This window comes from Mesoplodon mirus, assembly GCF_964341445.2.
Source record: "Mesoplodon mirus genome assembly, chromosome: 17".
Lineage (NCBI taxonomy): Eukaryota > Metazoa > Chordata > Mammalia > Artiodactyla > Ziphiidae > Mesoplodon > Mesoplodon mirus.
Window position 1 is genome coordinate 57,487,047 of NC_138993.1, and position 12,112 is coordinate 57,499,158.

Consider the following 12,112-nt stretch of genomic DNA (forward strand, 5'->3'; position numbering starts at 1 on the left):
TCTTAAAATTCAACAGTAACAAAACAGATCACCTTATTTTAAAAATGGGCTGAAGAGCTTAACAGACACCCCATCAAGGAAGATATACATATGGCAAAACAGCACACGAAAAGATGGTCCAAATCATATGACATCAGGAAAAGGCAAATTAAAACAAGGAGATACCACTACAGAGCTATTAGAATTCCTAAAATCTGGAACACTAACAACGCCAAATGCTGGTGAGGATGTGGAGCAACAGGAATTCCCATTCACTGCTGGAGGGACTCCAAATTGGCACAGCCGTTTTGGAAGACAGTTTGGTGTTTTCTTACAAAGCTACACATACTCTTATGATCTGAGATTTATGCCCTCTGGTATTACCCAAATGAGTCAAAGACTTATGTCCTCATGAAAACCTGCAAACGGATGTTTATAGCATTTTTATTCAAAATTTCCAAAACTTGGAAGCAACCGTAATGTCCTTCAGTAGGTGAATGGATAAATAAACTGTGGCACATCCAGGCAATTGAGTGTTACTCAGTGCTATAACAAAATGAGGAATCAAGCCACGAAAACATATGAAAGAATTGTAAATGCTTATTACTAAGTGAAAGAAGTCCATCTGAAAAGTCTGCATAGTGTATGATTTCAACTATATGACATTCTGGAAAAGGCAAAACTCTGGAAGCAGTTAAAAGATCAGTGGTTGCCAGGGAGGGATGAACAGACAATGCACAGTGGATTTATGGGAGAGTGAAAATATGCAGTATTATACCATTATAGTGAATACATATCACTATGCATTTGTCAAAACCTACAGAATGTACAGCATCTACAGTGAATCCTAATGTAAACTAATGAGTTTGGGTGATAAAAATGTATTAATGTAGATTAATCAATTATAAAAACTGTACCACTCTGGTATAAAATGTTTACATTGGGGATGGCTTGGCTTTTGTGGGACCAGCAGGTATCTGGGAACTCTGCATTTTCTGATCAATTTTGCTGTGAACCTAAAGCTGCTCTAAAATAAAATTTACTAAAAAAGAAAAATATAATCCTTAGTGTTATAAAGCTGTCTTTCTAGTATTCCAATGATAAATTCATTGAAATAATTATCTTTATTTTAACTTACAAGCACTACCACGTAAATGTAGTCACTTCAGGCAGAGATCTTAGAAAATGGGATAGTAGAAATACCAATATCCAATACCATCATCTCTATATGTATCATAATTCTAACAACACTTATATTACATATTGTGTGTATGTGAAGTTTTAAATCAATGAAATATGAGAACTATACCCATTGTATTTTTTGTCTATGCTTGATTCTAAGAAATACGACAGAAATTACATTCTTAAAAAATTGTGTTTGGAAAATATAAGAATATTGATAAATAGTAATTCTGAATTTATAAAAAAACTGCATAAGTTTCTGTCTGCCACATGTGTGTGTTGTCCTAATTCACTAACTCATTCAGCACTTTTCTAGCTGTATCTAAAATGTGCTTTTATACCATTTTGAGTAATTTAGAATTACATAACCCATGTCTAAAGTTACTCAAACATCTATTTTTTCTTCCATGAAATGTTGAATGTCCTACCTAAACACAGAAGCAAAGTATGTGCAAGGGTAAGACATACATTTTCTATGATTCTATATGGCCTATAAAAATTGTCATGACAGGCAGTCTGGTGAAGACCAGTGCCCTGATAATGAAACAAAACAAAGTAAACAACAACAATAAGAAAGCAGTCCAATTCTGGCCTTCTTACTCTTACTAGCTATGTAATGTAAGGCAAACTCCTTTATTTGTAAAATGAGAAAATTAGAATAAACTCTAGAAGTTTATGATGGGCTGTTATCTCGGAAATGTGTTTCCTGCATCATAATACAATGTCTTCAGATATATATTTTCTAAGCCAAAATACTTCAGAATGCTAGGAATAGGCCCAAAACATGTCCCTGAAAGCCTTAATTGATGAAATCATATGTAGCACTTAAACTGATCTTATTCTTCCAGAATCATGACTCCTCTGAACTTTATTGTTCCTTTTCTTAGTCTACCATGTATCACTATATTAACTTATAACAGTGTGAGTCATGAAAACACAGTAATGGGGACTTACATATCTTTAGACTGCTCACAACACCAAATAAAGGGATGGAAATACATTTAACATCCATTCACTATGATAATTTCATCACTGATAACACCATGAATTGAAAATTGAACGTGTTCATCTTGGCAACAAAATGATTCATTTTGTGTGTAGCATCTGTTCAAGAACTTTATAAAACCATATATGATGACAAGACAATGAAACGCCTGGAGATTTACACAGGCAACTCAAAATACCTTACCATTTACAGATAATTAATTTTCTCACTGGTAGAGCCTTAGAGATGTAAGAGGCAATAATTACTTGTGGAAGGTCAGGTCTTCTGCTTTCCATATTTCACATTTCTGAAATACTCTATTTAAAAATTGTGCAATTTTAAATCATTTAAATGGAAATACATGAATGATTCTGTGTATGTGTGTGCAATTTGTTGTTTTGAATTGTTTCCATTCTTTATTCACTAATCTGTTGAAAGACATTCACTAACAGAAGAGTATTTGTCTAATTGTTTACACTTTCAAAGCAGCTAGAAAAGGATTCTACATCTGGCAGTCTCCTCTATGTTCCATGTACATAGAATAGATGTGTGTATAATAAATATAAATTCAACTTTAAAAAACTAGATGGGTTCTAGAGAATAGATAATGGAGTTTATTTCCATATAAGACAAAGTTGTTAAAGAATATAATTTTAATAATATAATCATCTTATAATTCAATGATAAACAACTATTATGTCCTATAATTTATTATAGTTATAAATCTCAGGGAATATTTGGACAAATATCTATGTTTCAGGATGTATGGAATTGAAAAGTCACAAAGAAACATTGTATTTTTAATCACATGTGTGCTCCTCATCAAAGAGATCATCCTTGATTTGGCTGCCCAGATATATAGGACCACTCCTCCTTGTAACTGTCTCCTTTCCTATTATAAAAGATTGTCCTTGTATGATATCCCATCTTCTCAAGAAGAAAACTGCAGCCATTCATGCTTGAACCAACAAAGTGTTCAGGGAAAAGAAATAGAGAAGAAACCTCAAATTCATTGTAAAACCATTTCCCAATTACCAGGAGATCCAAACTTCTCTAAATAGTCAGGATTTTCTGAACATGGATACCCCTTTTCATGTACAGAACAGCCTCCTCCAAAGATAATTATGTAGAAAGTCTTATATATAAGAAATATTGGGATCTTCCCTTAGATATATGTTTGTGTTTAAAAAAACCCAGATATTGCCCAGCAATTCTGCAAGTTATTAGTATTCTTCTTCTTTTAAAAGTACCTTTGATTATACCTCTATTAGTTATCATAGAATAATAAATAATACAAATAAATTACACATATGAGACTATCTATCATTACCTATTTCATCTTTAGTAGTTCTCCAAAAAATATATATATGTAGTCATATATATTTATATATATAATTATGTATGTATTGCCAAAAAGTTCGTTCAGGTTTTTCTGTAACATCTTATGGGAAAACTTTTTGGCCAACCCAATATATATAAAGATATAAACCAGTATATTAAAAATTTGCTTTTTAATGACAAGGGGATAGTCATTACTTTTTTCAATCCTGGATTAAAGCTTAAGCGTTTTAAAGTAATTGAATCAAAGCATGAGGGCAGCTTAGATGATACTGATGCTTCCATTTACTTACTATTAGAGCAACAAGGAAAAACTTTCCTCTGTGATATGAGATTGATTCAAGAGGGAGAATCAGCATTATTGATATAATCCTTCTTTATATAGATTGCAAAATTATCATCCCAGTATGGAGATCAATGGAAGATATCCGAAGAGCACTCATAAATTTCCAATAAGTATTTTCATGGTTATTTAGTGAAAGTAATTTGTTAAATACACATAATACAATTTGTGTCTAACAGATTGACAGAATTGAAAGGGTTTCATCCAGTATGATTATACACTACTATCACAGTACTACAAACATTCAAGATTCAGACATGAATCAGAGCTTGCCCTGATATGCAGTGAACAAAATGTAACTTCTGTTTAAATTTAAAAAAAAAGAACCCTTGGATAATGAAAAGTCTAATTTTTTTTGAACACCCAGGTACAATGTAAATAAGGCTGAGGATAGTGAATTAGGATTTAGGACTCTGAATCTGACAGTTAGTTGCAGAAAGAGACCACCTTGGCCTTGTAAGTAAATAAACAGGGAATATAATAAAAATTATTCCATAGTGGGAGGGAGAAGACATATGAAATACAGGTAAAATAACCAAGGTTCTGAGTGATTGTCACCGGTCACAAGACCCATTAAGAGGTAAAGACCATCACTAGAGTTCCCAACTCTCAACTACTTGTAGTAGGGAAACAAATTACATAAAAGTTCCATCATGAATTAAACAGTTAAGCCCGTGAAATCTCTTACTCTTTGGAAACCGTAACTATTCCTACATCATTGTAAGTAATATCCAGACTCTTATAGGGTTTCAGTATTGGGGCTGAACCTAATTTGGAGGATATTTTTACATAACTCCATAAGCAACTTTGTTCTGTCTTTGATTTTAAGTTGAAGAACGAATATTATATATACAATGAACGAAGATTTAAAAAAAATATTTTCGTCACTCAAAAGAGAAGAATGTTCCTGAGGACATGTCTCTGTCTGCATTCATGGATCCATTCCAAAGATCCTGCAGGCACGGGGATTTCTTAAATCTCTCTAATACCTCTATGCACTTGATTAGGATCAGGAAATATTGGCAGATACTCTACTGAGCAATAACATGAATTCTGCTCTTGATTTGTTCTTTTCGTTAAAGTGTAACATTTAAATTTATGCTTTGGAGGGTTTACTACTCATTATTGTGCTGAGTATTTTTTAGTGCATAAACATATAAGCATTACATATGCACCCAGATTTCCTTTTAGTAAGTGTTAATTTAAAAAAGAATCCCTATCTTTGTCCTTTCCAACCTTAGTTACTGGAGAAATTTAGGTTTTCAATGGACCTTTTAATATATAATATTTTATTGCTTTATATATGCAATGAGTTTTTAAAAACTTAGTGATATGATATCATAATGGACTCATAACTGTTCTTCATACCATGCCACACAGGCTCCTACTGTTTTTAACAGGGAAGTCTTCTCATTCAAAATCAAAGAAACGATGTATATTTAGCTAGTAGTGCAGAAAGTTGAGTGTTGAAGACCAACACATTTAATAGAACATTCATGAATCACTAAAATAGTGTAAAGTAAATTAAAAACATCCTTCCTTATAGGAAAAATGTTCCTTCCTAAACCTGTGCATGGATCTGAGTGGTGTTCAAGAAACAGAACTAAATTACCTTAATTCCATTTGCCTTGTGAAATTCTGCTGTATGATTGATTCTATAATCAGAAGGAAGAAAATAAAATCATTTCTATTTGTATTGAGTGGGAAAATGATTTGCCAGAAAGGGAAAACCATGGGTCAGACTTAAAGTTTGGTTCCATGTCAATCACATTGAGACACTTAATGGCCTTTTTGCACATGATGAAGAAACTGCTTCTGTGTGGGTGACAACAAACAGAAATCTTGTTTTTGCTTGTTTGTGCTTGTGTGCCTGCGTGCATGTGTATGCGTTAATCCTGACTTGACTGAATTACAGATTAGACTAACTGAAGAAAGCACATTTAAAAAGAGGGTTTTCATTTTAGTTTTATTGTAGTGAGCAGTATTTTTAATTTTCTTGAAAGGCACCCAAGAATAATTACCTTTGTGAACCAAAAATGTACAAAACTGTACAGAATAAATAGTTCATAAAAATCTAGCTATACTTTCTTGTAAAATAAAGCTACATTGTCCCAGTCTTGAGGCAACTTAAACTACTTACCCTTTATATATGCCTTTTGCTACTAATTTACGGCAACTACCAGTTTACATCAATAAAAATAAAATAATATTTCCTATTTGTTTTACACCAGCAAATTCTTACTTGCCACAAGAAACATATTTCTACTGTGGTATTCAAATTTACAAAGGATGAATGCTATGAAAGAAACCAAACTTAATAGATGCACTAATCATATTTACAGTTGAATATCAGTAGCATTTTAAAAATATCCCAAGAATAAGAATTAAACTTTGAGCACAAATGACGTACCTTAATTCACAGCAGCATTAACAAGATTGTCCACACAAAATGTGCAGCAAAACCAAAAAGTTGTCTTATTCATTCCACCTGAACTGTTAATCATTTCCATTTTTAAATTCAGAAAGCATAGCCGTGGCATTTTTTAATCATCAAAGGTTCAAAGATTTGAGCCACTCATAGCCTATATAATTCAACCTTCCATTTTTTCTTTACTGTTACTATATGTAATTTTAAAGTTCCAGTTCCTTTTGCCTTTATTGCAAGAAAACTAGGTGTATCTAACAATTTACATTTTTGTGGTATATATACTGGTTTTATAAACAATATATTTCTTACATATTATAATTACATATACAGGTATACTTTTTAAATGACAAAATCCAATTCTATTTAATCCATGGGTAATATAACTCAAGAAAATAAGGGTTGCTTAAATTTTGAACCCTTTTAGATGTGCAAGAGGACTTCTATGAAACACTTTATGTATATGGGAAAATATTACTATAATCCTTGAATGATATACATGCAAGGATTTATTTTATTGGGGATAGATAAAATTGCCTGAAGACAATGCAATGGCTTCTCCCAGTTATCCCTGAGTTTCTTTTTCTTCTTTTCTTCCCATAGGATTACTGCTGTGCTTAAGTTCTGATTGATGATACACTCATATAAGGCACTTATTTACAAGGTCTGGACTTAAGACAGAATCACAGTATTTCTGCAAAAGCCTTCTAACTCTCTATGTTTGCTGCTCCAGGACTTCTAAGTAGTCAGGTTCAGCATGTAAGTTAGCTTTCAGCTCAAAATACTCATTTTTAGTCTGTTCCACTAATACCTTCCTCGGCCTTGAGTACATTAATGTCTCCATCAACTTTAACTCTTCATGGGCTCCTGGATAATGTACCTCCATATCAGGCTGAAGTTGAGCAATGTTTTTCCTTAGGTATTCTGTGATTCCCAGTTGCTGAAGTTCTCTTTCTCTCTCTAAAATGTTCCTATATAATGAACTGGCATCCTGGAAGGATAAAAATTCAGTGGATTGGTCTGTGACTTTGTACTTCATATTTGATCCTGTGAGTGGGGAATGATTTTCTCGTTCTAAGAGACTTCTTTGGAGATGTTTTGCATCGCTTCCCTCTTTCTCGTTCCTTTCTTCTTCTTCTTCCAGATGTTTTGAGCCAAAGGATGGGGTTCTATAGACATGAACCACAGGGCTCACCATGTGCTGCTCATAGAGTGATGCTGTGGGTCTTTCAGTAGTGTGGTGAGTTGTTTTATGGCCGTACATGCTATACTGGAGATGCACAGGACTGTTGTCTCTCATCTGTTCATCAGCTTGTTTCTTTTTGTATCTTCTCCTACGGTGGAGAACAAGAACCACTATCCCTGCAGCACAGAACACGATAGTTATGAATACAATCAGCAGTCCTAGTATTAAAACAGATAGTGGTACAGCATCGGTAAGTGATTTAAAAATAGTGTCCGCTGTAGTTGTTGCTGTAGGAGTATTGACTATTACGTAACTAGTCTGAGTTGGCAGGGATGGGTTATTGACCAAACCTGGGCAAAGAAGTTCACTGTTGAGTGCTTTCAATTCCTTTTTGTCTAGGTGCTCCGGAGAGGTGCAGAGTATTTCATCTGTCACTGTGTTCTTACTTAATTTTTGTATCCATTGCTGCAATCCAACCAGGTCACAGGAACAATCCCAGGGGTTGTCCTCAAGGTCAATCTGGGTCAGTAAATCAAGGTCATCCAAGATATTACTTACAGGTAGATGGGTAAATTGGTTTGTTTTAAGGTTTACCCTCATTAGAGGAACCCCTGAAAAAATATGTGGTGGTAAAACTTGCAGGAGGTTGTTGTTTAAATAGAGGACTTTAAGTTTAGGCATTGGGTTGAAGCTACCAGGTAATATTTCCTTAACGCCATTGTATTCAAGATATAAGTACTCAAGATTGTGGAGACCAAGGAACATACCTCCACTTAATTTAGTCAGATGGTTACCATTCAGATAGAGCTTTTGTAATCTTGTTAAATTCATAAACGATCCTTCTTCGAGAACCTCAATACGATTGTTTCCCAAGTGAAGCATTTCCAAAGTGAAGTATTCCACTAGATCAGACTTCATTAAGGTATGAATAATATTCCCTGCAAGAATAAGCTTTCTGGGATTTTGTGGAGGAGGTTTTAGATCTGATATGCTTTCAATATTGCGCTCTTGACAGTGTATTAGAAGTCCTGATGGGGAGAGTACTTTGCAATTACAAGGAACAGGACAGTAGAGTCCTGGAAGTTGAGTGAATGGCTTTGTAATATAAGGTATTAAACCTGGTGCTTTGGTGGGTGGTTTTAAAAGATACATGGTCTTGGTTGACATGCGACTATCACTTATTGAAGATGTTACTGCCAGATGTAATGATCCTGAAGGATCCTCATGTTCTTCATACACTGGTGGAGTGGGGCAAATTGATTCCTTTTTCAGCCGGCTTAGTATGCTTCCTTTGAAAAATGGAGGGCTGTTGCACACAATATCACCAATTATAGCCTGAGGGGGCATGTTTTCCAACCAAAGTTTTAGCTGTAATAAGTCACAATTGCAGGCCCATTTATTGTCCTCCAACTGGAGATCCAGTATTCTGCCAATGTGTTCTAAAAAACCAACATAAGGCAATGTTTGCAACTGATTTCCACGAAGATCTAGATGGGTTAAAGGAACAAATCGAAATACGTTTGGAGGAAGACTCTCAATAGCATTGTCATTTAAAATTAACACTTTAAGTCTGTTGAGCTTGCTAAAGGCACTTGGTTCAATCACTGTAATAAAATTGTTATCTGCTTGTAGGAATTCCAGGTTTTCCAGTCCATGGAAGGTATCCTCTTTAAGAATTTCTAAAGAATTGTGATTGATATGAAGTTGCTTAAGAAGGCCAAGGCCATTAAATGCACCAGTCTCAATATCTGCAATATTGTTAAATCCAAGGTGTATTGAGATAGCATTGGTAAGCCCAGAAAAGTCATTTGCGTGAAGCTTTGTCAAACCATTATTTAATAAACTTAAGTGGAAAGGTCGTGATGGTGGCACGCTTATTTGGGATAACTTCTTGATCCCTTTCTCTTCACAATTTATTAGCATCGTGCTGTCTTTTTCCTCACAATTGCAAAGAGAGTCACAAGAACCTCTGGCTGAGGCAGAGGACATTGGTGATTGGGACTGCGACGATATACAGGCAAGGAGAGATGAATACAAGAGATGACTCCAAAGCTTCATGTTGTCCTGTGATGGATCTGATTCTGTAAGATAAAATGCAATAGCAGTGGGCTTCAGTGGCCAGGAGCAGGGAGGAGATGAATCTGACATTTTTAAAGTGGTAGGTTTTCCTCTAAAAGGCAAAATATTATTATTCTGAATATATAAATACATTGCTGAGTCCACATTTTCTTTTATTTTTTATAAATATTATGACTGGAAGGTTTATTTTACTTTTAATTTGCATTGTGATAAAAATCTAAAATTTAGGTCAGGGAGAATTTAAAATATTAACTCAATTGTCTTCACATATACCAAATAATCTGCATTTTAATAGACATGAGGGGTGCTGGCTAAATGGACCATTGATACTTTGATATGATACAAAAATGTATACTTGAGAAGACCCTGGCTTTTTTTATTTTTTAGCTCAAACTAGATGAATCTAAGACTGAAGGATTACAATAAAAGACAAATATGTAGGTATTAGCCAGAAGCAGAGAGACCTGTAGGGAATTCAAAGATGATCGTTAGAAAGAATGTATGTTTGCATGCATTATGCACTTCCTTTAGTTTTATTTTTGAACTGGATATCACAGTATAACATCTAATAATTCTGTGTTTAACCTGCTTTGATTTTGGCTTAAGATACTTATTAATTCCATTATTTATTTAAAAACTTTGAGAAAAAATATGTCTCTATGTAGTAAAGTTGAACTTTATAAAAGATTTTGTTTTAACTATGTTGTCTAGGGCAGTTTGTATAAGCCTTGTAGTATCAGATATATATATGCTTAAAGGCGTCCATTCAAATTTCACTTCAGTCACACTTTATATTGAATTTCTAGAGGTGGAATATTCACTGCTACTTTTAAATTCTACTATGGATAAGGTTAATATCATAAAAACTAAAGAAAAATTGATCTTTAATACATATTTCAGGCTATTATAAAAGAACAAAACAATGCCTCATGTAAATTTTTAGCAAATGACTCCCTAATGAGGTCTTGAACCAGGCTTTAGGGCACTGAATGTCATCACATAGTTAAGCAGTTGATCTTTATTATAAGGCTTAATGTTGCAAACAATGAACTCTAAAGCTTCACTATATTCAGATATTTGAGGATATCTCTAATTTAGGAAATAAAAAATGACAGTTCAAGATAACAATATCACATACTCCAACTCCTTAAAAATTTAATACCTGCACCTGACATAGCAATTAAAAAAAAATTCTAACTCTAAAATGACAGCAGTGGTGTGGTAAATACTTTGAGGTCTAATGGTATCTAATTTTATTCCCTTCTTTTAAATATTGCACTTTAAATTTATATAGAATAAATTGAAAGGTAAAGAAACACCACATCTTATAACTATTCAACTTTTGGAAATGATAATTACTTTCATGTTTCTGGATGGAATGTGAACTTTGAATCTAATTAAAAATCACAATTAGATAATACATCCCAGAATCCAATCAATAATCCTGAAAATAAACTTTCATTCCATGAAAATACATTCTTATTGAAAACATGTATAGTATGAGGTTTCTGAAAGGTAAAAGGCAACCAAAGACATCAAACAATAGAGTCCCTTTCTATATAAAGGGAAAGTTAGCAGGCTGAATGTTTCCATAGGGAAATAGTTTGATTTTAAACAGCTCTGAGGGCTTTGCTTAGAATCAAGCAGCTTGAAGTTGAAGTCTTCAACTTGTGGATTAGCTTCCACAAACACTGAAACTACTTTTCCATAGATTACCAAGAAAGAATACTATGCATTTCACCAGGCACAGTATCTTAAGAAAAGAGTAAATAACTTCCAGATGAGACTCTCTCCTCTCATTATTTTTTAAAAAATCTTGTATGCATTTTATGCTCTTCATAGTGTCCTAGGGAACAGTTTCTAATCTTTTCAGAAATACACACAAATGTGAAAAGTGGTTCTATATTGACAATCTGATACAGTGTTAAAAAAGCTCTATTTACATATTTTCAAGTCAGGAAAAAATAAAAGTGGTATACAAAATACAAAGAATCTTTTCATATTGTGCTTGTATTTCAAATACAACAGTGGTGTTTGGAAGTAATCTTCCCTTCAAAAAGCACAAATATTTCAGTTTCCAATAACAAACTGCATGCTGTAAAAGAAATAGTAGCATATTATTTTCCTTGTTCTTCTCTACAGCCAGCTGTTGGACTAAATGTCTGCTGCTCACAGAAAACAGGCATCTGCTACAGCATTAGTTGTGCCAGTGAGCAAGAATGAAACTGGATATCCTTTAATGCAAAGTTATTTTTTTTAAAGAGGCAAACAGAAATTCAATCACTTTGGGATAATGCAAAAATAGGTATAAGGAAAGCCTGGAAACATTCATCTTACCTGTAAAGCAAAGACTTCCTGACGTTATCTGTAATGCACAGCTGGAAGAGATGTTCAAAGTAAATTCAATTTCTTTATTAAAAAAGAAAACACCGACCACCACGTACTTTCTTCTCAAATATCACTTTTTGGCAAGTCCCATTGCTTTATAAAGTTAAAACCTCTGGTCAAAGACAAAATGCTGAGCATTTCATTGAAAATATTTCAAGCAGAGTGCATACTAGATCATCTTGAAGCAGTTGTCCTTTTATTCCCCAA

The 12,112-nt window shown here is 33.7% G+C and overlaps 1 protein-coding gene across 1 annotated transcript; it reads right to left on the minus strand.

Annotated features, from left to right (window-relative positions):
- Positions 1-6,724: 6,724 nt before the first annotated feature.
- On the minus strand, positions 6,725-11,898 carry SLITRK6 (SLIT and NTRK like family member 6). Its single transcript, XM_082602372.1, has 2 exons — positions 11,855-11,898; positions 6,725-9,519 (listed from the first exon to the last, which is right to left on the minus strand). Exon 2 carries the CDS (start codon positions 9,494-9,496, stop codon positions 6,968-6,970), a length of 2,529 nt encoding a protein of 842 aa, XP_082458498.1. The 5' UTR covers positions 9,497-9,519; positions 11,855-11,898; the 3' UTR covers positions 6,725-6,967.
- Positions 11,899-12,112: the final 214 nt, after the last annotated feature.